This window comes from Anomaloglossus baeobatrachus, chromosome 2 (genome assembly GCF_048569485.1).
Source record: "Anomaloglossus baeobatrachus isolate aAnoBae1 chromosome 2, aAnoBae1.hap1, whole genome shotgun sequence".
Taxonomy (NCBI): domain Eukaryota; kingdom Metazoa; phylum Chordata; class Amphibia; order Anura; family Aromobatidae; genus Anomaloglossus; species Anomaloglossus baeobatrachus.
This window is the reverse complement of record NC_134354.1, coordinates 68,476,329-68,501,751: the sequence shown is the minus strand read 5'-3', so window position 1 is coordinate 68,501,751 and position 25,423 is coordinate 68,476,329. Positions and strand designations below refer to the sequence as shown.

The following is a 25,423-nucleotide window of genomic DNA, read 5'->3' as shown; positions in this document are numbered from 1 at the left end:
AGCGTGTAAAGCCCCTTTAAGAAGATATATAGTGAAGGCTCCCATACGCATTAGATTAAAGTCATCCTAAAGCGCTGATATAAGTGATATCGGTCTCCTTTCTATTTTGCATATGGAGCTCCCGATTCTCTCACAACAGATGATGTTGGGAGTTTGAAGGACTGGCCAGTTTTGAAGATAAGCCGATAATTCCTTCCTTATTGAAAATGTACACAGTATCTTTTTGGACTATTGGCCTAAAAGACACACTTTTTAGCAAGACAAAAAAATTACTAAAAAAAAAGTATGCGTCTTGTACTCCGGAGACAGCTTCCTATGATCACGGAGGACACTGACAAAGTTTCCTTCATGATCACCGATTTAACTATGTAGTGGCACAGTTCTCTCTAATTTTGGCTGACACCGATCAGTCTGATCAGTGCAGGGCAGAAGATAAAGGTTCCAAGACCTGAACAGATGCTGCAGGTCCAGACTGGCTGAAGTTCATTACAGATAATATGATCAGTCACATATCTGGAATGAACATCAAAAACTGGTAGTGTATACAAAAGAGGTGTGTGTATTGATGTAGCAGATTAATATGTGTTAATTTAGTAGAGCTAAGTGTGTTTTCATGCAACAGAGCTTGTGTTGATCTACATGAACTTGCTGTGTTGATTGATGCAAGTGAGCTGCAGTGTTCATGAGCTGTGCATGTTGATGTCAGTGAGCTGTATTTGTGTATGGTGCAGAGCTGTGTGTGATTGTACTGTGCATGCAGCAGAACTATGTGTGTGTGATGCAGAGCTGGATACAGCTAATCTGATTGTGCTGTGCATGCAGCAGAACTATGTGTGTGTGTTGCAGAGCTGGATACAGCTAATCTGAGTGTGCTGTGCATGCAGGAGAACTATGTGTGTGTTGCAGAGCTGGATACAGCTAATCTGAGTGTGCTGTGCATGCAGCAGAACTATGTGTGTGTGTTGCAGAGCTGGATACAGCTAATCTGAGTGTGCTGTGCATGCAGGAGAACTATGTGTGTGTTGCAGAGCTGGATACAGCTAATCTGATTGTGCTGTTCATGCAGGAGAACTATGTGTGTGTTGCAGAGCTGGATACAGCTAAGCTAAGTGTGCATGAGTGTGCATATACTGTGCATGCAGGAAAACTATGTGTGTGTTGCAGAGCTCGATACAGCTAATCTGATTGTGCTGTTCATGCAGCAGAACTATGTGTGTGTGTTGCAGAGCTGGATACAGCTAATCTGAGTGTGCTGTGCATGCAGGAGAACTATGTGTGTGTTGCAGAGCTGGATACAGCTAATCTGAGTGTGCTGTGCATGCAGGAGAACTATGTGTGTGTTGCAGAGCTGGATACAGCTAAGCTAAGTGTGCATGAGTGTGCATATTCTGTGCATGCAGGAAAACTATGTGTGTGTTGCAGAGCTCGATACAGCTAATCTGATTGTGCTGTTCATGCAGCAGAACTATGTGTGTGTGTTGCAGAGCTGGATACAGCTAATCTGATTGTGCTGTGCATGCAGAAGAACTATGTGTGTGTTGCAGAGCTGGATTTAGCTACGCTTAGTGTGCCTGTACTGTGAATGCAGCAGAAATGTGTGTGTTGCAGAGCTGGATACAGCTAACCTGATTGCGCTGTGCATACAGCAGAACTATATGTGGGTTAAAGAGCTGGATACAGCTAAGCTGAGTGTGCATGTAATGTGCATGCAGCAGAACTGTCTGTGTGGTGCAGAGATGGTTGCAACTAACCTGAGTGTGCATGTACTGTGCATGCAGCAGAACTATGTGTGTGTGTTGCAGAGCTGGATACAGCTAAGCTGAGTGTGCATGTACTGTGCATGCAGCAGAACTGTCTGTGTGTTGTAAAGCTGGATACATTTATGCTAAGTGTGCATGTACTGTCCATGCAGCAGAACTATGTGTGTGTTGTAAAGATGGATACACTTACGCTAAATATGCATGTACTGTGCATGCAGCAGAACTATGTGTGTGTTGCAGAGCTGGATATAGCTGGGCTGAGTGTGCATGTACTGTGCATGCAGCAGAACTATGTGTGTGTTGCAGAGCTGGATATAGCTAGGCTGAGTGTGCATGTACTGTGCATGCAGCAGAACTATATGTGTGTTGCAGAGCTGGATACAGCTAGGCCGAGCGTGCATGTACTGTGCATGCAGCAGAACTATGTGTGTGTTGCAGAGCTGCATATAGCTAGGCTGAGCGTGCATGTACTGTGCATGCAGCAGAACTATGTGTGTGTTGCAGAGCTGGATATAGCTAGGCTGAGTGTGCATGTACTGTGCATGCAGCAGAACTATGTGTGTGTTGCAGAGCTGCATATAGCTAGGCTGAGCGTGCATGTACTGTGCATGCAGCAGAACTATGTGTGTGTTGCAGAGCTGCATATAGCTAGGCTGAGTGTGCATGTACTGTGCATGCAGCAGAACTATGTGTGTGCTGCAGAGCTGGATACAGCTAGGCCGAGTGTGCATGTACTGTGCATGCAGCAGAACTATGTGTGTGCTGCAGAGCTGGATATAGCTAGGCTGAGTGTGCATGTACTGTGCATGCAGCAGAACTATGTGTGTGTTGCAGAGCTGGATACAGCTAGGCCGAGTGTGCATGTACTGTGCATGCAGCAGAACTATGTGTGTGTGTTGAAGAGCTGGATATAGCTAGGCTGAGTGTGCATGTACTGTGCATGCAGCAGAACTATGTGTGTGTTGCAGAGCTGGATACAGCTGGGCTGAGTGTGCATGTACTGTGCATGCAGCAGAACTATGTGTGTGCTGCAGAGCTGGATATAGCTAGGCCGAGTGTGCATGTACTGTGCATGCAGCAGAACTATGTGTGTGTTGCAGAGCTGGATATAGCTAGGCTGAGCGTGCATGTACTGTGCATGCAGCAGAACTATGTGTGTGTTGCAGAGCTGCATATAGCTAGGCTGAGCGTGCATGTACTGTGCATGCAGCAGAACTATGTGTGTGTTGCAGAGCTGGATATAGCTAGGCTGAGTGTGCATGTACTGTGCATGCAGCAGAACTATGTGTGTGTTGCAGAGCTGGATATAGCTAGGCTGAGTGTGCATGTACTGTGCATGCAGCAGAACTATGTGTGTGTTGCAGAGCTGCATATAGCTAGGCTGAGCGTGCATGTACTGTGCATGCAGCAGAACTATGTGTGTGTTGCAGAGCTGCATATAGCTAGGCTGAGCGTGCATGTACTGTGTATGCAGCAGAGTTTTGAATATGAATGTGCTGCAGAATGTACATAATGTGTGTGCTGTAAAGCTATGGGTGCATAATACAAATGCTGCAGAGAAACACTAACAAGAGAATGACCTCTTCCCTATTCTACCTTGTCTTAAATCAGTGATATTGACCCCTTCACATCTTTGCACCACCATGGACATTATAATAAGTATGAAATGTGATGTTCCTATTTTCTGCTATCTAAATCAAGATTGGTAAAAATATATGTGTCGCGGGCCGAGGAGGGGACGCTGCGCTCACCCACTGCTCGGGTCCAGCTGCTGCTGCTGCTCGGTGGTGGCTCGAGCGGTGGGCCGGATCCCGGGGACTCGAGCGGCGTTCCTCGCCCGTGAGTGAAAGGGGGGTTGGTGTGTGGTTTGGGGGATATTGTCCGTGACGCCACCCACGGTTGTGGTGAGGTTGTGACACCACCGCTGCTCTGGACGGGGATCCCGGGAGCGATGACAGGGAGCAGCTTGGATGTTGGTTCTCCCCTCCGTGGGTAGGGGGGTTGGTTGTCCCGGGGCCCGGTGAGGGGTTAGGGATGACAGGCGGATTACGGGGCCTGGTGAGGTACAGGGTCGCGGGGGCAGCGCTGTACCGCACGGCACGGTGGTACTCACTCAGCCAGTAATTCACACAGAGTCTCTGGTCAAACAAACGGCTGGATGGACGGGTCCCACAGGCGGCTGCGGTTGTTCTCCTCCCGGTAGGTTGATGGTGACTGCCTTTCCCTGCACCTGTGTTGTGTTTACGGTTTCAATGGCTTCCCACCGGTAACCCGCTCCCCAGCTTGGATGGATGCTGAGGGAGCCCCTTTTGCCCGCAGGCTCTGGCCCTGGGAACTGTAGCCTTGGCGGTGACTGTGTTTCCCTCTATGGTGTGAGCTGTTGCCTTCAATCGGGTTTTGACTGCTGGGAAACCCCGGAGGTTCCCTTTGCTAACGGATTTGACCGGTTTTACAGCGACTCCTAGCCTGGTCGGGGTCCGTAGGCCCTGCCGGATGGTGCTGGCTTCTCTTCACTCCCCGATCCGGTACCGGCGGGCCACCGCCCGTCCCCGGCCCGAACAGTTCACTCCAATCAGCCTCTCCTGCAGACGGTCACCACTGTCTGCCAACCTTGCTGAGTGCCCGGGCCACACACCCGGACACGGTCAGTCTCCTCTACTACCACTTCACTCTCCAAATTTGATCTGACTCCTTTTCCCGCCTCCAGGGCTGTGAACTCCTCCGTGGGCGGGACCAACCGCCTGGCCCATCCCCTGGTGTGGACATCAGCCCCTGGAGGAAGGCAACAAGGATTTGTGTTTGGCTTCGGTGTGCCTAGCCGGGGTGTAGGGTGTGTTGGTGTAGTACCTGTGACGACCTGGCTTGTCCAGGGCGCCACATATGGTAAACACTTAATCGAGAAATGATATGGTCAAGTCCGGAGAGACTCAAGACAATGAGGAGTTGGTGGTAGGGACATTTTATATTTATGGCTGAATTTGCTTGCTATACTGGATGGTAATCAGATGATTCCAATGGATAAAGTAACTTCTGCGATTAGTTATTACCACATTTATTAACGCTTATACACTCAGCTATGAAGAACTTACCGTCCAGGAGATCTGGATAGAGGTGGGTGAGAGGACCACGGGGGCGTGCAGCCGAATAATCACGTCTCCCAGCTCCTTCTGGACCTGCCGGTGATCTACTCCTTGAACTGTAGGACTTATATCTAGTGAACACAATTACAGAATGGTTAGAAAATAACACAAAATCCTCCGGATAATTGATTCTGCAGCAGAATTATTGGAATTTCTGATGGATTATTTAAAAGAAACAGCTTAAGTTATGGATCGATATGATAAAATGGAAACTGGAGAAAAGCTGAGGCTACATGACGGTGGAAGCTGTCTGGATGCCAGATATCGAATATTGACACCAAGTAAACTTTCTTGGCAAAGTGGAAGCTTCTCTTTCCTATTTCTTGTAAGATGACTGTGTGTTATTCATAAAAATGTGAGGGGTGTACTCACTTTTGTGATATCCTATATACCCATTGTTGAATTGGGTAATATACTTTTGCAATGTTGAGGACACAAGTGTTGGTCCCTGTGACACAAACAGGAGACTTTTCCTACAGATATTCGGTATTTTTATGACAGCCCTTCCATACACCTGCACTGAGATGAGCAGACTCTTGTATCAGTGAAGGAGCTCTTGTAAAGTTAAGTCTGTTAATTATCAAAATTACTGAATCGTGACCTGATTCCTGTCTGAATTAGCTGACAGCCCAGTGACTTGATTATATGAATTAATAAATGGTGATGGCAAATATTGTAAATGACAGTTTCTCTTGAAAATTAGCATATATTTCCATAGCAGCATCCTCAACTATAGCAGCTACATGCTCAAATTATCTATCTATCCATCCCTCTATCTATCTATCCATCTATCTATCTATCATCCATCTATCTATCTATCTATCTATCATCCATCCATCCATCTATCTATTTATGTGTCTGTCTGTCTTCTCTATCTATCCATCCATCCCTCCATCCTTTCATCCATACATACATCTATCCATCCATCCATCCCTCCATCCATTCACCCATCCATTCATTCATTCATCCATCCCTCTGTCCATCCATCCATCGATTCCTGCATCCATTCCTCCCTCTCTCTATCCCTCCATCCAACCATCTCTCCATCCCTCCATCCATCTATCTAAATATCCATCCATCCATCCATCAGTCTGTCTGTCCTTCCAACCAACCATTCATCCATCCATCCCTACCCCCATCCATCTATTTATCCATCCATTCATTCATTCATCCATCCATCCATCCATCCATTTCTGTCCATCCATCCATCCATCCATCCCTCTGTCCATCCTTCCAACCATCCATTCATCCATCTATCCATTCACCTATCCATCCTTCCCTCCTTCTATCTCTCCATCCATCCATCCATACCTCCATCTATCCATCCATACATACATCCCTCCATCCACCCATTCATCCATCATCCATCCATCCATCCATTACATACTGTACATCTATCCATCCATCCCTCCATCTATCCATACCTCCATTCATCTATTCAACCCTCTGTCCATCCATCCCTCTGTCCATTCATTCATTCATTCATCCCTCCCTTCCTCTTTCCCTCCATACATGTACACCGCCATACATCTATACATAAAGGACAAAAAAGTGCCAGTGAGATGTTGGGAAGAGATCGTTTCAGCGTGAAAAGGATAGCGATAGATAGATATTCACAGAGTCGTCAAATTACTGATCTCATAGCCTTTGTTGACCCTTCCTGACGACGGAGGGTGTCCTAAGTTACAAGACACTCCCCGTTCCGGGTGGCTGTCCCTATCTCTAGCCAAGGGGTGTCCACCACCAACCCAGGTGACTAGTGCAAAACCATAAATATACACAAACACAAATGCGTTAAATTTGGTTCCTGACTCAATAAGATACTTCAGTCAGATCAAAATTGTAATTGTTAGGTGGAGCTGTAGGGGACCCGCTGCAGTAGCTGTCACCCCACGCTCTCCCGACGCGTTTCTCCCCCACCTAACACAATACTGGGGGGATCATCAGGGGTAAAAAAGTCACACTTGTTGATGTAAAAAAGAGACAGGTGTGACTTTTTTACCCCTGATGATCCCCCAGTATTGCGTTAGGTGGGGGAGAAACGCGTCGGGAGAGCGTGGGGTGACAGCTACTGCAGCGGGTCCCCTACAGCTCCACCTAACAATTACAATTTTGATCTGACTGAAGTATCTTATTGAGTCAGGAACCAAATTTAACGCATTTGTGTTTATGTGTATATTTATGGTTTTGCACTAGTCACCTGGGTTGGTGGTGGACACCCCTTGGCTAGAGATAGGGACAGCCACCCGGAACGGGGAGTGTCTTGTAACTTAGGACACCCTCCGTCGTCAGGAAGGGTCAACAAAGGCTATGAGATCAGTAATTTGACGACTCTGTGAATATCTATCTATCGCTATCCTTTTCACGCTGAAACTATCTCTTCCCAACATCTCACTGGCACTGTTTTGTCCTTTATGTATTTTTTAGAGAGACACTGTTTGTCATATTTTTATATTTTTCTAAATAAAATTAAATATATTTTTAGAGGTATTGCTTCTTCTGTGGTCTTATGTTGATACCATACCTCGGTTCTATATCTATTTGTGGTTCTAGCTTACCCCGCCATACATCTATCCATCCATCCTTCCCTCCTTCAATCCATCTATCCATCCTTCCATTCATCCCTTTGAGTAGTTGGACATGGCATCCACATTTCTACATATAGTAGTGTTCTTCCACAGACTGAGCTTTTTCTCATTACCTTGTGTCCGTACTGGATCAGACATCGGGCTTGGATCACTAAGACCTTCAGCGTTGATAGCTCTCACCATGAAAAGATATATTGTGTTTGGCCGAAGCCCTTTCACGGTATATAACGTGGTCTTCACATGATTTGCTACTGTCTGCCAACTATTGCTGACAGATTGGCTGCAGAAAAAATAAAAATACTGTGTCAAAACTTTTAATCATTACAACAAAATTTCAAGACAGATCCGAAAAGTGTCTACGTGATGTGTGTACTGTACAGGGAAGCGATTAGTGATCTGTCACTGGGCAAGAAACGCCTGTGGAAGAAGTGTCAGGAGCATGTCAATAGCGGTAACTAATAGGATCCAGAGAATGTCATCAAGTATCTACTGACAATCCTTCCATATCTATCTATCTATTAGAGATTTGATTGGACAGATGCTTTCAATTCAGGGGATATTTGATGTAGATCGGGTAAATCCAGTGCAACTCAAACTTGCAGAGGATTTGATATGAAGCCTCATCACATCCATAGTCAAAATTAAATCTGACAGGAAGTGGTTAAAAATAGAATAAACTGTTATACTCACCTGTCCTCGGCCCTCCTAATACCTGTTCTGACTAGAGATGAGCGGACTCGTTGAAGTTCAGTTCGGCAGGTTCAGACAGACTTTAGATAAAGTTCGGTTTGGGACCCGGACTTGACCTAAACCCCAATGAAAGTCACTAATTGGGCAGATCGGATCTCTGCATACAACCATCCATAAACAGATCACTTCTAGGGCGGGTGGGCAGGGTTGCGAGTTTAGAGTTCAGGTATTTTAGGTATGCTGTTGTCCACTCAAGCGAGCATCTCTCTGCTTGGGAAGATTCAGAGCTCGGCCCAGTGGGAGCCACTTGCAGTGTTTGAATGGCTTCTACTCAGAGTAAAATTAGGTCAAGGTCAAGTCCGGGTCAAGAAAAGAGCTTTTTCTAAAGTTGGGCTTAACCCACTGAACCTGAACTGCAAGGGTCCACTCATCTCTAAGCGTGAGTAGAGTTGCACAAACCTAATGAAGTTCGGTTCGGCGCGTTCAGCCACACATTAGATAAAGTAAAGTTTATGACCCGGACTTGACCTGAACCTCAATGGAAGTCACTGATTGGGCAGTTTGGGTATCCGCCCAAATGCAGCCAGCCATAAACAGATCACTTCTGGGGGAGGGTGGGCGGTATTTTCCATTTTTCTTTTTTGTTTGGTGCACAATACATCAGATTACACTGTTGTTACCCCCAGTGTGAGCCAATTAAACACTGCAAGCAGCTCGCACTGGGCTTAGCACTGAGTGTACCCCAGCACAGAGATGCGCGTGGGAGTGGTTTGCATATGTAAAGCACTTGAACTCTGAAACCGAAGTCTGCTTTTTGTGTAAAGTCTGTGTTTGGTACGAACACCGAACCTCGGGATCGCTCATCTCTAATCCTGATGCCACTGCTCAATCACTAATGTGAATTGTTCCCCAGATGACCCTATGGAGCCTGGCCGGATGGCAGCCACTGGAAGACATGGAGGAAGAAGAAGAAGGGAGAGGACTTGATTGAAAAATTGAAAAGTTAAAGCTGCACTTCCGCGTTTTGTTTGTTTTCTTTTTCAGTGCTGGGGTGGTGCTTTTAATCCAAGACCCCTGCCCCTTATCTTAAACTCACCCTTCGATGGCTATATCTTCTAACACCGCAGCTCCTGTTGGTCTCTGCCGTTTTGTGACCTGCTGTCTGCTTCTGTGTTTCATTGAACGCGTTGGAGGTCACAACTCAATAAAAGTCTATGAGCGCCTTGTTCTGGCCTCATTCTGGCTCTCATATACATGTATTGAGAGCTTGTGTCTAGACTTTACAGCCTCAAGTTGGTGCCGCAGAACCATAGCGATGCCAAAAGAAAGGTGAAAACGCTGGAGGGTGAGTATACTACTTGGGGCAGGGACCTTGGGTTAAAAGCGCCACTCAAGTGCTGAGAAGAAAAAGAAAACAATGGCGTGGTTCTTTAAAAGTGGATACCGGAGAAGTACGGGGAGGGACAAGGAGAGGTGACACCTCATTATTGTTTCAATCCTTTTCAGAACTCAAAGCCCAGTGAATAAGCATGTAAAGCAAGTTTGGATGTGCCTTAATCCAAAAATTTGTTGAAACGTACTGTATAAATATTCGGCTAGTTTAGAATTGACTATCTATCTATCACATGAAATCTTTATTGATCACGCTATCAGCCCAGTGGTTCTTCTCCACTTTGTGCCCACGCTGAGGATCATGAAGACGCCCCGATCTACTGTTGATTCATGCTAATGTCTGGTAATGCAGGCAGCGGTGTGTGTACTCTACTTCTCAGCTAACACTATATGTATCTAAGAACAAGCATCTGTCAGGATGTCACCGAGACGCTCACTGCTTACGGAAGTATTAAATAACAATTACCATAACTGGAGGAAGATGGATGACTGTGGCAAGTACCTGATCAGGGGAAGGAATCCTGTCATCTTACAAAATGGGATTCTGTGTACCTGACTACTGACGATTGTCAAAAAATATGCTGCAAATCTATAATAAGCTGGAGGAGTAGTCGGTAGATGAGTTATTATGCCATTTTTGCACCATAATTGGTACACATCTACATAAGCTGAATTAGAGACATTACTTTTTAAAGGGGTTGTCCACTCATGAGTAAATTTTCAGCAACCTGTTCAGCTAACAGTGTGTAATATGGAATACTGAGTGAAGAAGTAATCGGCACTTGACCACAACTATGAACGTGACATACTAGGAATCAGTGAGAGCCAAATCCTGATCATGTGTACATTATATAAATTTACTCAGGGGGTGTACAACCTCTTTACATCTGATTTAACTCCAGATTTCACAGTACAATATTAAATAGATGATCACTTTAGAATGGCTGTATGATGTATATGGTGTATGATATTAGGATGAGCATGTTAGGAGGACAGTGACATCTTAAAGGGGTTGTCTCACGTAAAGTATTGTTCAGGACACTGTGTGACAAAGTATGTTTTTTCTATATAGAACAATTAGAAATAAAGTCTGGTTTTGCATTTACTTTACATTCTCATCTCTATCAATGCTCCATGAGGTATCTGCTGTGGCTGCAATGTACAGTATATGCTTAGTGCAGTCCATGCTTTGCTGTTGATCATACTACATAGTGACCTGACAGTGAGGAGTCTATATAGTAATGAGATGAGGACTTGTTCTACCTGACATGAAACAAGGAGGGAAGATAAAAAGGAAAAAGCGAGTTACAGATATTGGTAGATAGAGATAGACAGACAGACAGACAGACAGACAGACAGATAGATAGATAGATAGTCAGTCCATAGTCCAGTTCTCTGAGCCTTTTCTTCTCCCTTTCATGCACTCTATTTAGAATCTTCCCTCGCATACAAGCTTTCAAGGTGGATAGAGGAGAAAAGGAGAGGGATGAAGAAGAAAAGAAGAGGTATGGAAGACCAGACAGTGGCCTACAGGACTGCCGGTACAGGTGAGAGAAAAGGTGAGTATTACTTTTTCTTTTTCTTCCTATGAGTTAAACATTATATTTTACATTAGATAAGACCCTATTATGGTGCAAAAAGAAGACCAATACATAGGAAACTATAACCAAAAAGATTGTAATAAAAATATTATTTCTTGAAAAATAGCATGAAATAGAAGAAAGTGGGATAATACAGAAATAATGAGTACACACAAAGTGGTAGCCTAGATCTGCGAGAGGATTGAGTGTAAAGATACAATGAGTACACACAAAGTGGCAGCCTAGACCAGAGGGAGGAAAGAATGTACAGTATAATCATGCCCAAGATACAAAGAACTTTTTATATATATAACGGTAGAATCTTGAGATGCAGACAAGGAAATATGAAGAGAGTAAGTTAATAAGTAACATGTGTGCATTCTCCTGCCACAGGAATGGCACCAAGTCCCGACGCGAATTTCAGTATTTGCCCTTTAAAAGTCTGAAGAAGGCTGAGTGCAGAAATATGCGTCGGGAATTGGTGACATTGTGGCAGCAGGAGAATGCACACGTGTTACTTATTAACTGACTCTTTTCATATTTCCTTGTATGAGTCTTGGGATTCTACCGTTATATAAACAAAAAAAATCTTATTGTCTTGGGCATGATCTCGCTGGTCTAGGCTACCACTTTGTGTGTACTCATTGTGTCTGTACACTCTCTCCTTTCGTTGGTCTAGGCTGCCACTTTGTGTGTACTCATTGTGTCTGTACACTCATTCCTCCCGCTGGTCTAGGCTGCCACTTTGTGTGTACTCATTGTGTCTGTACACTCTCTCCTCCTGCTTATCTAGGCTACCACTTTGTGTATACTCATTGTGTCTGTACACTCTCTCCTCCCGCTGGTCTAGGCTGCCACTTTGTGTGTACTCATTGTGTCTGTACACTCTCTCCTCCCTCTGGTATAGGCTGCCACTTTGTGTGTACTCATTGTGTCTGTACACTCTCTCCTCCCTCTGGTATAGGCTGCCACTTTCTGTGTACTCATTGTGTCTGTACACTCTCTCCTTCCTTTGGTATAGGCTGCCACTTTGTGTGTACTCATTGTATCTGTACACTCTCTCCTCCCTCTGGTGTAGGCTGCCACTTTGTGTGTAGTCAATGTGTCTGTACACACTCTCCTCCTGCTGATCTAGGCTGCCACTTTGTGTGTACTCATTGTTTCTGTAGTATCCCATTTTAATCTATTTTATGATATTTTCAACAAATATTACTTTTATTACAATCTTTTTGGCCATAGTTTTCTGTGTATTGGTCTTCAAAGTTAATGTGAACTATAAGCCATGCTGCCATACCACTACATTAAATGGGCATTCCTATTGGTATACATGTCTTGAATATTTACCAATGGTCACATTTTCTATTACAATTATTAAGCCCTGAGTTGGCAGAAGTTTTGTGTTTATATGTTTATTATGGTGTATAGATCCTGCATCAAATATCTTCCCCAGGATTTCCCAATGTGAACCTTGACTGGTCCACTCAATTCTAGTGATGCTGTAACACAGACACACATAAAATATAGAAATAGGATTTTCCATAAACCCAACTGACTTACCTGAAAGCTTCAATAATATAAGACGTGACAGGTAGGACTCCTGGGGTTCCCAGATGCCATGACAAAGTAACGCTGTTCTTGCTGACATCAGTGACTTGAGGTTTTGATGGTGACCCCGGCAGGTCATTTATATCATAATTTTTACTTACAGTTGCTCCAGCAGACTCTAAGGTTAAGAGAAATATCAGACACTTATTCCCAAGTTTTGTCAGAGTATGCTATACACAATATGGCAGCAATGTGTACATGAAACCTTACCTGTCACCTCCAAAACAGAACTCCAGGTAGTTTCACCACTTGAACTCGTAGCAACACAAGTGTAAGTGCCAGAATCTGTCGTCTGTAAGGAAACAATACAATTGTTAGGAAACTTTATTGATAGACTCAGAATGGAGTAGAGATATTACATTAATTGTTAAAAAAACACAAAATACAGTGTACTACAGTGTACTACAGTGTAGTAGTTACATAGGATAAAAAGCCACAGACATGGTTGGTACACAGAATAAAAATAGTAATGAAAGTCAATGGTACATACCAAAAAGTATATAAATGCCTATATGTACGAAGAATGCCAGTACCACAACTGCAACATTAAACCGTATGTGCAGGGTCTCAAGTATAGTGGAAGTCACTCAATTAGCCAGAATCAATGTGTAAATGGGAAGTATAACATGCTCTAAAGAATTTTACTAATGTAATAAGGACGACAGCCTGGATTGCTTGTCACCCTGATGCGCGTTTCGGCTAGAATGCCTTGGTCAGGACAGTTTCAATTTTTTTCTCCAGTTTTTGGTATTTTTTGTCTATTTTTCATTTGCTAAAATATAACTTTTAATCCTAATATATTAAAAACATTATTAGGTAACAAGTAACCAAAAGCTCCTTAGTACACTGACAACTCAGATGGTACCATACACTAGGAATATGGTGACCAAGGAGCCTAAAGATAACAAACTAAACAAAAAAACACAAAAAACACAAATAATAATTGAGTAGATTACTTCACTCAAAAGGACAGTGGTCCATATAGTGAGTACAAAAAAATAATCATAAGAAACTCAATATAAATAAAGAATATTGTATACAGGTCCTCAAAGGAGAGACTGACAGTATACTATTGTGTGGTATAGATGAGCATAAATTGAAACAATCTCACCCATGTCAAGTAGCTTGGGGTGCATCAGGGTTTCCTCTGTGTGGGTCCTCCAATTTTCATGTCGTTACTGACCCTACATGTCCCTAGGGAAACTCACTTTACCTGGCACCCACAAGCTTCTGCCCTAACAAGGGCAGACCACAGCTAACCCTCACTTAATACCCCTATACCGTTCCTAGCCTTGTCCCAATGGACATGAAAATTGGTGGACCCACACAGAGGAAACCCTGATGCACCCCAAGCTACTTGACATGGGTGAGATTGTTTCAATTTATTCTCATCTGTACAATACTATACTGTCAGTCTCTCCTTTGAGGACCTGTATACAATATTCTTTATTTATATTGAGTTTCTTATGATTATTTTTTTGTACTCACTATATGGACCACTGTCCTTTTGAGTGAAGTAATCTACTCAATTATTATTTGTGTTTTTTGTGTTTTTTTGTTTAGTTTGTTATCTTTAGGCTCCTTGGTCACCATATTCCTAGTGTATGGTACCATCTGAGTTGTCAGTGTACTAAGGAGCTTTTGGTTACTTGTTACCTAATAATGTTTTTAATATATTAGGATTAAAAGTTATATTTTATCCTCTTGAATTGCTTTTTACACTATTATTGCCAAGTGGCTTCCCTCTAACGAGGACTGCTGTTTTCTATTTTTCATTTGCGTCTAATCCTATTCATTTGTGCATAGAATCCATTGTGGGTGAAGTCAAAGGTTTCTAGATAAGATAATTTCCTCTTTGCAACTTTTCAAAAATTCACAAATGTACTCCGTTTACCCCATAAAATTATTTTATGCATGCCATAACATTTTTGGGCAATATTTGCTACTTTTTCCTATGTCAAGATAGTTTTTGACTTGTGCAATATTCAAGAACTGAGTGCCTCATTTTGAAAAGATTTGGAAAGAAAAAGGACAACAAATATCTCAAAAATTAATAACAAAAGTGACCTAAAATTAAAAATAAGAGCAAATCTAGAATCAGGGCTTTAGTATTTAGTAAATAACATTTGTTAAAATTTATTATATTGACCACTTATAAGTCATAAAATGAACTATATTTTCCTTAAGCAAAGATACAATCTACACTACGCATTTCTGTAAAATACAGATAATTTTTGGCTAGTGCCTTGAAGTGCACACAGAGTTTAGAGGCAACCATTATAAATCTGGAACTATCACTGTTATCTTGTTCATCATTTCAGCCAATTCAGAAGAATATTTAGTAGAGAAGCCGCACGCGTTCTTAGAGATGACTTGGGATCACTGAGCTCCCACCTTGAAAGGCTGCTTTTCCGCAAACTCCTTGGGATCTTGCCTATTGAAGCGCACTATTTAATCCAGCAGTACAATAAAAATGCATTAACCTTTGTGGTCAGTTCCTGCCTTCAGTATTGAGTGGGAGGCTAAATTGTTTACTCAAGGAGTGCTGACATTCATTTTTTTTAATAAATTCCATTTTGTTCCAAGGAAGTTAATAATTAATTTATGGTGAGCGACAGACAGCGGCAGACATAAACTTCAGGGTATTTCATATTGTCACTACCGAATGACTGCATTTCGAGAAGTGACTTTACTGAAGGAACACAATGTATATATAGGTCATACTCATACAGTACAAATAATCTTGAATGGATAAATGTTAAAAAAATACATAAAATAGAAAAATTATAATAAAATATCTCAAAACAGTAACAATAAAATTATAATTAAGGTAACATTTTTCAGCTTTATCCTTAACTATAAGGGTGTCCAGAGAAAATAAAAGCGTCCTTTTCAAGAGGAAACCTACCTTTCCCTATATAAGTTAAAACTGGATTTCCATAGCTTTTGGCCATGCATGGACTAGGGTATGTTCGGCGCACGGCGCAACACAGAGGTTACAACAGGGTGGAAAGTGAGCGGAAAGCCCTGGTGATAGGGAGTGGAGGGGTCAGGGAAACTCTTGATATTAACCTGTGTCTGAACCCTGAGCTCCCTTATCATCCCTATACGAGTCCTTCCCCTCATCGCCATCATGTGCCTAGTTCCTAACTGTCCCTCCACTCATATAGTGACAAGGCCAGTGAGTGTTCTAGACATCACCACTACTGACTGTAATAGTAGGGGGCAGGATGACTTACAGGGGACACAGACAAAAGCGTATGCAACAATCCTCCCTGCTGTAGCCAAACACCAGGGCTGCAGACAACATGGCTACAACAGCAGAATTCAAACAGCAGAATTCCAGCAGCTACTACTGAATTGCTCCCTCCAAGGTATTCCGAACAGAATTAATCTATTGTCAGCAACAGGTGATGGATGAAGTGACTATTTAAAGGGAAGGGGAGTGCTCAAAAACTGGCTGCAACTGAGAAGAACTAACAAAGAGCGGCTCGCACTGGGCCAAGCTCCGAATGTACCCGAGCACATAGCTGCCGCTCTACTGGTTAGAATACGTAAAACCCCTGAACTCTAAACTCAAGCACTGAATGTTTTTTGTAAAGTCTGTGTTCGATATGAACACCAAACTTTAAAGTTCAGGTTCACTCATTTCTACTCACGATTACTATATTGCATGATACATCTTCAGTCCACATACACATGTGTGAGCGATTAGCTGCACTATACAATTTAGGTTTCTATTCCTTTAATAATCAATAGTTTGACTTGTAAGATAGTACAGATCATGAAAACCTAAGATATTTGCATATTTTCTTACCTTTAGAGATTTTATCTGTAGTGATCCCTTATCAAGAATGGACAATCTTGTGTCTCGTCCCATGAAATTAAATCCTTCCTTTAACCAGCTTATGACTGGCATAGGATCACCCGTTGCCTTGCATTTTAGCAATGCGGTCCCATCAACCGCCAACGTCTGGTTGGTTGGACCTTGTAGTATTATCGGCGGTGGTCTGTCTGTCAAAACTAAAAACAAAACACAAAAAAACCCATGAATTTACAAATTATCAACAATATGCAACTGGAATCTCCTAATATGCAAACCAACTGTATGTAACGAATGGAAAGTAAAGGTGTCACATCGGTTTGTTCATTAAAAAAGGATCTTTTTGCAGCCATCATCTTTGTACAGGAGGTCCCTATGTACCTAGGATAAGCCCCTGCTTAGTTTCCTTCTTCCATTTTTTGGAGATTATAGATAATCCTTTGAAGATTTTGGCTAATGGCCCAGTAAAGCATGGGGTCCACCACTGATACCCCAAAATTTCCACCACCCTAAATCTTGTACTGGCAAAATATTTCCAAGTTCTCAAAAATAAATCAATTCTACGCTTAAGTAATAAGAAAATCCCTTTTTACGGCTATTCCACTTTACACCGTGCCCTTTATGTCACTTTTATGAATCCATAAATTAGAAGTGTGAAGCAGGCTATTAGGTTTATGACGATCCTCCGGTCATTTGCATATTTCTGGATACCACATGTCATTTATTTTAATGGCCTAAATGGTTTGCATTAAATGAGTTGGATCAATAACAGATTAAAAGTCCTTTTCCATCAGAAAGAGTTCTCGGCTCCGAGGGTGTCCGCTGCGTGAGTCCGATACAGGTTTCCATGACATTGAGGTCGGAGGTTAAATGAACACTTAGAAGTTGCAGTGAGGTGTGAACATCCCATACTGCCACCAACACTGCGACCACTCAGCCATCATTTCAACAACCTTCAATTGTTTTATTGCCTTGATCCTTAAAATGTACTTCTGACTCAAAATCTATTTTCTGCATTTACTCTATGACACGGCGCTCTAGGAATCAGTGGTGGGGTCCGCTGCGGTTTCATTGATAAATGACGCTTTCTGTAATTCAATAGTCTGCACAACTATATACTATGAGGACTGAAGTCAATTAAAACTAAAGCAACAAGGGTATAAAATTTATCAGAAAACAGAGAGAGAGAACAGAATCCATTTTGTTCCTATAATGTTCATTTTGTCTTATAGCTACTGATGTCACAGGGTTCAGCTAACACTGATGGGAGGGAAAGTTTCACAATTTTGTTCATGTCCCTACTGCTCTTATAGGTGCATAGTTCAGCAGGACAAAGCCTTTGTATGTGACCTTATATAACCTGGTCACATCTACTAATAAAGGAGAATTCTTTAAGTACACCAAACTAAGTGTGTGCTGTATTGATTTTCTGAGCACTTGTGGGAGGGGACGTTTCATAGTTCTGTTCAAGTCCCTACTGCTCTTATTGGTGCATAGTTCAGCAGGACAAGGCCTTTGTCTGTGACCTTATATAAACTGGTCACTAGTATTTGGTGTATTCTTTGAGTACACCAAACTAAGTGTGTGTTGTATTGATTTCTTGAGCGGGGAAGTTTCACATTTCTGTTCACACTCCTACTGCTTTTATTTGGTGCATAGTTCAGCAGGACAAGGCCTTTGTCTGTGACCCTATATAAACTGGTCAGAAGTATTAATAAAGGAAAATTCTTTAAATACCCAATAGTAAGTGTGTGCTGTATTGATTTCCTGAGTGCTTGTAAAACAAATCTTATTAATTTGGAGTTCAAGAGGCATATGAGTGCATTTCGCTCACAACAGAAATAAACAAATAGGTATAGTAAATACCATACAAAAAGCAAAACAAGTAATCATTATTAACAATATATACTAAAACCCTGTTTATGGCTGGAGACCATGAGGGCAGCACTTAGGCAGTCTGAAGATGGACCAGCCAGGTTGAACATATCCAAAATTTATCACAGGGGATTATGTAATGGAATTTAGGACACTTTTCTTCATTCTATCATTTCTTGGATTTTTTTTACTTTAGACCAATTATTTTCACTTTAATTGTGGTGGAATTGTAGTAGTTTTAGCTACACCCATTTTTCAAGCCATGTTCTCTTTTGTAGTTTTTTCTGGAAACTGCCTGGCATGGTAGAAAAAATATGCAAAACTGAGGTTTACACCAGTTTTTGGTGCAAATATAGACAGAATTCTGGGGCACTTTTAGCAATATTCAGTAGACTATTAGAGATGTAATTTGAAGCTCATGTGCCCAAATGTATATTATTTACTAGGTCCCACACTTACCAAGTAATATTTATCATTTTGCTATCTTCTATTATTGTAGAGAAGATATTGGCTCTAGTCGTGCACCAGAGTAAACACTACTTCACCACTAAGGCCAGTTTCACAGTTCCGAGGTTCACGGTCCAAGTGTAAACTGAGATGTCTGGACTGGCTACCCTTCCTGACTGGAATTCAGCAGTACCGAAAATAAGACCTACTCCCAAAATAAGTCTTAGTACATTTTTCAGAGCAAAAAAATATTATAAGACTGCTGTCCAGGCTGTCCATTTCAGTTCAGGAGAACCGCGACTGGTTCGTAATCAGAGCTGTTAAATGGTTATTCTCATCTTAATGCCCGTTAGAATGGAGTGATGGCTGCGCATGAGCATGGGTCCATTCACTATCCATGGAAGCATAGTCTATTACTGTGAGGGACCCTCCCATTGGACCATCTGAAATTTGGATCAGGTTGCAAACAGCATATCAGGGGGGATATGAAACTTTTTAGTGCAATTTTATTAAGCAAAAGTAAACACTAACATGTGAAAATGTCCAAGGTGCAAATAACCTTACTAAAGTGACGCACATACTGTAAAAGTGAAAAAAGTGTGCACCATGCCGTTCCCTTCACAGTGGCATACCTGTGATGTGTTTCCGCCCAGGGGAGACCTCGGGTGAGTCTGGTGAGTGTATTTCCCCTCTTCACCCGTCTGTTTTCCTACCCTTGTGTTTCTGTGTTGTCTTGTGTTTCTGTATTATAGCGGTGAGACTAGTGATCTTGTCTGCCTGCTCACTTGCCAGGGTGAGTTCAGGGCAAATAAGGGCTTACTAACGTCTTTGGAGACAGGGTGAAAGAACCTGTATAGGGACGTCAGGGAGTGAAGGGTTCAACCGCAGGTGAGTGCACGTGGTGACCCCGCTCTCCTCTGCCTAGTGCCCAGAACCCTCCATTGTATCGTGACCCCTGTATACCCTATGTGTAGTGACACCTACTGGGGGTTTTCAGTATCTGGTTTAACCCTGTTAATCAAGTCCATGACAATATCTTTCCGGCACAAGACCGGCCATCAGATATGACCCAGATTACCCCCGTATATTTTCTCTTTTTATATGATGGATAATGGAGAGCCTTTTACTCCATCAAAGTTTTGCTGCCATCATACAGATGAAATTGACCTCGTCAAACAGAGAAATTTCCTGATGCATCTGCATAATATTTTATTATATCCTGTGAACTTTGATCAACCTTACGCTGCGTTCAAATATAATATATCATTATTCGCCGGGGCAGGGAATTGATGAATGCAAATTCTACATAAAATGTAATCTGTCTACGAATAATTGTGCTAATAAATAGTAGTGCAGCCCCACCGCCATAAAACCGCATAATGCACCTCTTTAACTAGTTAAACAATACAAGTCCATTAACCGGCCAGTGGATAAAGCTAAAATGCATTACGAGTGGTCTAGGGACATTTATGCAAATATCATGGCGCCTAATTACGGTAAATGCAATCTTTCTGCTTTTTTTTTGGAGTACTTTAAAAGTTAAAGGAAGCATGAAAAACTGTATAAATGAGTCTCCCCTCCCCCGACATGAAAATCACGCAGCTCCTGACAATGCTATATCCTCCGCGCGCAGCCGCTGCTGTATTGTTACAGATACGCTGCATCCTTTTACTTGCAACACAAAGAATTTCTCATCACGGGTATCCTTGAACCCAGCTTGCTCCTTGCAGTAAATCTACTCTGTACCAGCAGGTGCAACTATTAACAGCTCAATGGTCTGGGAGCCAATGTTTATCTCTTGTGTTTGTTCCAATCACAGCTCCTGCCCCGTGTCACCTCCGCGCCGCCGACAGATATTGAAAAATATTGCCTTCCCATTAATTGAGGAGACCTTTTAATCTGCACAGTAATTTCAATTGCACAAAAATGCATCATTTTGTCAGAAAGGAAAAAAAACAGCAAGTGCAGAAGCAATTAGAGAATCCGCTAGAAAACAGCCAACTCTGTATACACGCTCACTGGTGCATGACGGATTGCATACACTGTGTGTGTGTGTGTGTGCGTGTGTGTGTGCGTATGTGTGTGCGCGTGTGTGTGTGTGTGTATATATACAATGAACAAAAATATAAACACCACACTTTTGTTTTTATCATCATTTTTCATGAGCTCAATTCTAAGATCTAAAGCCCGCTTTACATGCTACAATGTATCTTACAATGTGTCGGCGGGGTCACGTCGTAAGTGACGCACATCCGGTAAGGTACATTGCAGTGCGTGACAGGTACGTGCGATTGCGATTGAACGGTAAAACGTTCATCGCATGCATGTCGTTCATTCCTCATAAATTGAACGTCGGGTTGTTCATCGTCCCCGGAGCAGCACACATCGCAGTGTGTGACACCCCGGGAACGATGAACAGATCTTACTTGCGTCCTGCGGCTCCCACCGGCAATGCGGAAGGAAGTAGTTGGGCGGGATGTTTATGTGTGACACGTGTGACACGTGTGACACCCGTGCTGCCGGAGGAAAACGGACATGCCGCCGTATGGAACACACGGACACACGTAAGTACGGAACGGACACACGTTCCGTTCCTAAATACTTACTTGTGTCCTAACCATTAGGATTACCTAGGTCCCCGTGTGTACGTGTCTCCGGTACATGAGAAAAATGTCAAACACGTACCGGAGGCACGAACGTGTGACAGAGGCCTTAGTGAGCTCTTTGTTGCCGAGATAATCCACTCATCTCCCAAATGTGGCACATCAAGATGTTGATTAGACAACATGATTATTGCACAGGTATGCCTTAGTCTGGCCAGCATGATTACTTCACAGGTGTGCCTAAAGGCCCTGTCACACACAGAGATAAATCTGCGGCAGATTTGTGGTTGCAGTGAAATTGTGGACAATCAGTGCCAGGTTTGTGGCTGTGTACAAATGGAACAATAAGTCCATGATTTCACTGCAACCACAGATCTGCCAAAGATTTATCTCTGTGTGTGACGGGGCCTTTAGGCTGGCCAGCATGATTACTGCACAGGTGTGCTTTAGGCTGGCCAGCATGAGTGTTGCACATGTGTGCCTTAGGTTAGCCAGCATGTGATTATTTCACAAGTGTGCTTTAGGCTGGCCAGCATGATTATTGTACAGGTGTGATTTAGGCTGGCCAGCATGATTATTGCACGGGTGTTATTTAGGCTGGCCAGTATGATTATTGCACAGATGTGCTTTAGGCTGGCCAGCATAATTATTGCACAGTTGTGCTTTAGGCTGGCCTGCATAATTATTGCACAGATGTGCTTTAGGCTGGCCAGCATGATTATTGCAGAGTTGTGCTTTAGGATGGCCAGCATGATTATTGCACAGTTGTGCTTTAGGATGGCCAGCATTATTATTGCACAGGTGTGCTTTAGGCTGGCCAGCATGAGTATTGCACAGGTGTGCCTTAGGCTGGCCAGCAAGTGATTATTTCACAAGTGTGCTTTAGGCTGGCCAGCATGATTATTGCACAGGTGTTATTTAGGCTGGCCATTATGATTATTGCACAGATGTGCTTTAGGTTGGCCAGCATGATTATTGCACAAGTGTGCCTTAAGATAGCCAGCAGGATTATTTCACAGGTATCACTTAGCTTGGCCTAGGACTAGTAAATTTGCTGTCAGATAGTCCTTGATATTCTGGAGTTCTTTATAGCCCCACCCACACCACTGATTGGCAGAACTTTGTGCACATGGGCAGAAAGCTGCCAATCAGAGGTGTAGGCGGGGTTATACAGAGCTCAGCATTAAGTGAACTGCCAGATCTGTAGCAGAGAAAACAGGATTTTAATCAAAATGACAGCAAGCAACTCAGTAAGTGACACGTCGCTGGAATCAGGGTCTCTGTCTCTACATTATGCTGCTCTCAAATGGTGGAGCAAAAACCTGGTGACAGATTTCCTCTAATTAATTAACAACACCTCTTCAGCTCAGAGTAGGTATTACAATTAGGTTACTGTAATATTATACTTAGAAAATTGTGCAAAATCACCAAGATTATATTATTCCAGTCCTCACCATTACATGGGCTGTAACCCATTGCTCCTCCAAATGTCCAAACACACAACAAAGGAAAATAATCTATTATATGGTCTTGAATAGCAGAGTTGGAACAGTCATTTGGCATTAATTACCCAAACAAGACCCCAAATGTTAGGGGACAGTAGGCCGACAGAGTTTAATCTGTTCTGTATATAATGTGCAGCCACCATGTAATTTCCAGCAGGGATGGCAGGGACGGACATACTGCACTCGATGAGATTTTTTTCCTTACAGGTCACGGACGCTCCCAGATTGACAGCGACCATGTAAACTCACCGTCAGTGACTTCCAGCTGGGCCTTTGCCAATATGCTCCCAGCTACTGTCAGGGCTTGGCAAATGTAGTAGCCGGCATCTGAGCGCTGGATGTTGGCGATGGTCAGGTCTCCAGTTGGGGACACAGAATATCTACTGTTGGGTTGTGGTTGATTTGGGAAAAGCAGATTCTATTAACAAAAAAGGAAAACAAAGATGGAATTATCCGAGAAAGCAAAGTCTAATCATATAATACTGAGAAGTGTAAAAGTAACGGAAGCATCAATATTTGTAGGAAAGTAATAACCTGTGTAACATTTACAGCATCTGCCGCACAGAAACGCTCCTCATAAGAGGAAACATATGTGTATCTGGATGGAAGATAATTGTACTTGTGCTTGGTTCATTTATTGATCAAGAGAAAATGTTTCATATTAACTGCATGATCGGGATTAATTATCTAAGAGCTATTTATTAATTTGTAACATAATATGTGTAATATGTACATCATCAAGATCTATCTATCTATCCCTCTATCCATCTATCTATCTATCTATCTATCTATCTATCTATCTATCTATCTATCTATCTCTCTATCAAATCAAATCAAATCAAATCAAATAAGCTTTATTGGCAGGACCAAATACAAATTAGTTTTGCCAAAGCAAGTGTACATTAGGGGCTGGGGCTGTGGGGATGGTGGGTGGGGACTGTAGGAAGGATGGATGGGGCACATCCAGGGTGGGGACTGTGGGGGCACTTCTAGGGTGGGGGCTATGGAAGTCCATGGCTTATGATGGGGCATATCCACGGTGGGGACTGTGGTAACGGTGGATGGGACATATCCAGGGTGGGGATTGGGGGGCCACATCTGGGATGGGGGGCTATGGAAGTCCATGACTTATCATAGTTCTCTTTCTCGAAGTCTATGGCATTCGCTCACATACTGCGCTGCTATCTCCACTGCGCTCTCTTCTTCCCCCAGCAGGATATATATTTTCTCTTCCTCCTTCATGGAGCTGAAATCCGGGAAGAGATGGGAGAGTCTCCTGAAGTGAGTGTCCCTCACTGCTGAGTACTTGGTGCAGTGTAGCAGGAAGTGGGTTTCATCCTCCAGGGCCTCCAGGTCACAGTGTTGGCACAGTCTGTCCTCCCTGGGCTTGTAGCTCTGCTTGTGTCGGCAGGATTCGATGGCTAGACTGTGGGCACTGAGTCTATATCGGCTCAGGGTTCTGCGGTCTCTGGGGTCCGGGAGTTTCTCCAGATATGGGGCCAGTCTGTAGTCTCTCTGTAGTCTCTGGTACGTGGTCAGTTTCTGTGAGGTGTTGATGTCGGTCCTCCAGTCACTGACATACCTCTCCTGGCCCTCGTCTACCATCTTCCTGATTCTGGTTCTTGTCAGGCTGCTGTGATTGGTTATTTTGTCCAGTTGGGTTTGGGAGAGCTGTGCCCGGGGTCCTGGTTCATCTGGCCCACGTATATATATCAGAGCTTTGTGGTGATGGGAGCTTGGATTGCTACTCTGTAGGTGAGCCTGAAATGATAGCGACCTCTTCAGAGCTGCTAGGTGTAGAGGGAATCTGCCCAGCTCAGCTCGACAGGCACTGTTGGAGGTGCTTCGATGGACCTGGAGAAGGTGCTTACAGAATTCCAGGTGAAATATTTCTGTTGGGCTGGAATCCCACCTTGACCAATCTGGGTAAGTGTGAGGGCCCCAGACTTCGCTGCCATACAGGAGGATTGGGACGATGATGGAATCGAAGATTTTTAGCCAGACCCTCACTGGTGGCTTCAGATGATACAATTTCCTTCGGATGGCATAAAAGGTTTTGCAGGCCTTGTTTTTCAGGGTCTCTATGGCTTGTTTGAAGCTCCCTGACTGGTGAATTTCCAGGCCCAAGTAGGTGTATTTGTCTGTTCCTGTTAGAGTGCAGCCGTTTAGGACAAATGAAGGATGCTGGTCAAATCTTCTTTTTCTCTTCTGGAACACCATGATGTTGGTTTTCTTTAGATTGATCGGTAGTGCCCATGTGGAGCTGAATTTCTCCAAGATTTGTAGGTTGTCTTGGAGACCTTTCTCGGTTGGTGACACCAGCAGTAGGTCATCTGCATAGAGCAAGAATTTCACCTGGGCGTCATGGAGTGTGAGACCTGGAGCAGGTGAAGATTCTAGAGCAGTAGCCAGCTC

The 25,423-nt window shown here is 43.2% G+C and overlaps 1 protein-coding gene across 7 annotated transcripts in view; it reads right to left on the bottom strand.

The window, feature by feature from the left end:
* Nucleotides 1-25,423, bottom strand: part of ROBO2 (roundabout guidance receptor 2) — a 1,624,265-nt gene that overhangs the window by 136,050 nt on the left and 1,462,792 nt on the right. For all 7 annotated transcript variants that reach the window (XM_075335083.1, XM_075335084.1, XM_075335077.1 and 4 more), the window contains exons 8-13: nt 23,258-23,426; nt 16,573-16,778; nt 12,966-13,047; nt 12,708-12,873; nt 7,602-7,768; nt 4,850-4,971 (exon numbers count right to left, since the gene is read on the bottom strand). In XM_075335083.1, the coding sequence (XP_075191198.1) occupies nt 4,850-4,971; nt 7,602-7,768; nt 12,708-12,873; nt 12,966-13,047; nt 16,573-16,778; nt 23,258-23,426 (912 nt within the window). The remainder of the gene's footprint in view (nt 1-4,849; nt 4,972-7,601; nt 7,769-12,707; nt 12,874-12,965; nt 13,048-16,572; nt 16,779-23,257; nt 23,427-25,423) is intronic.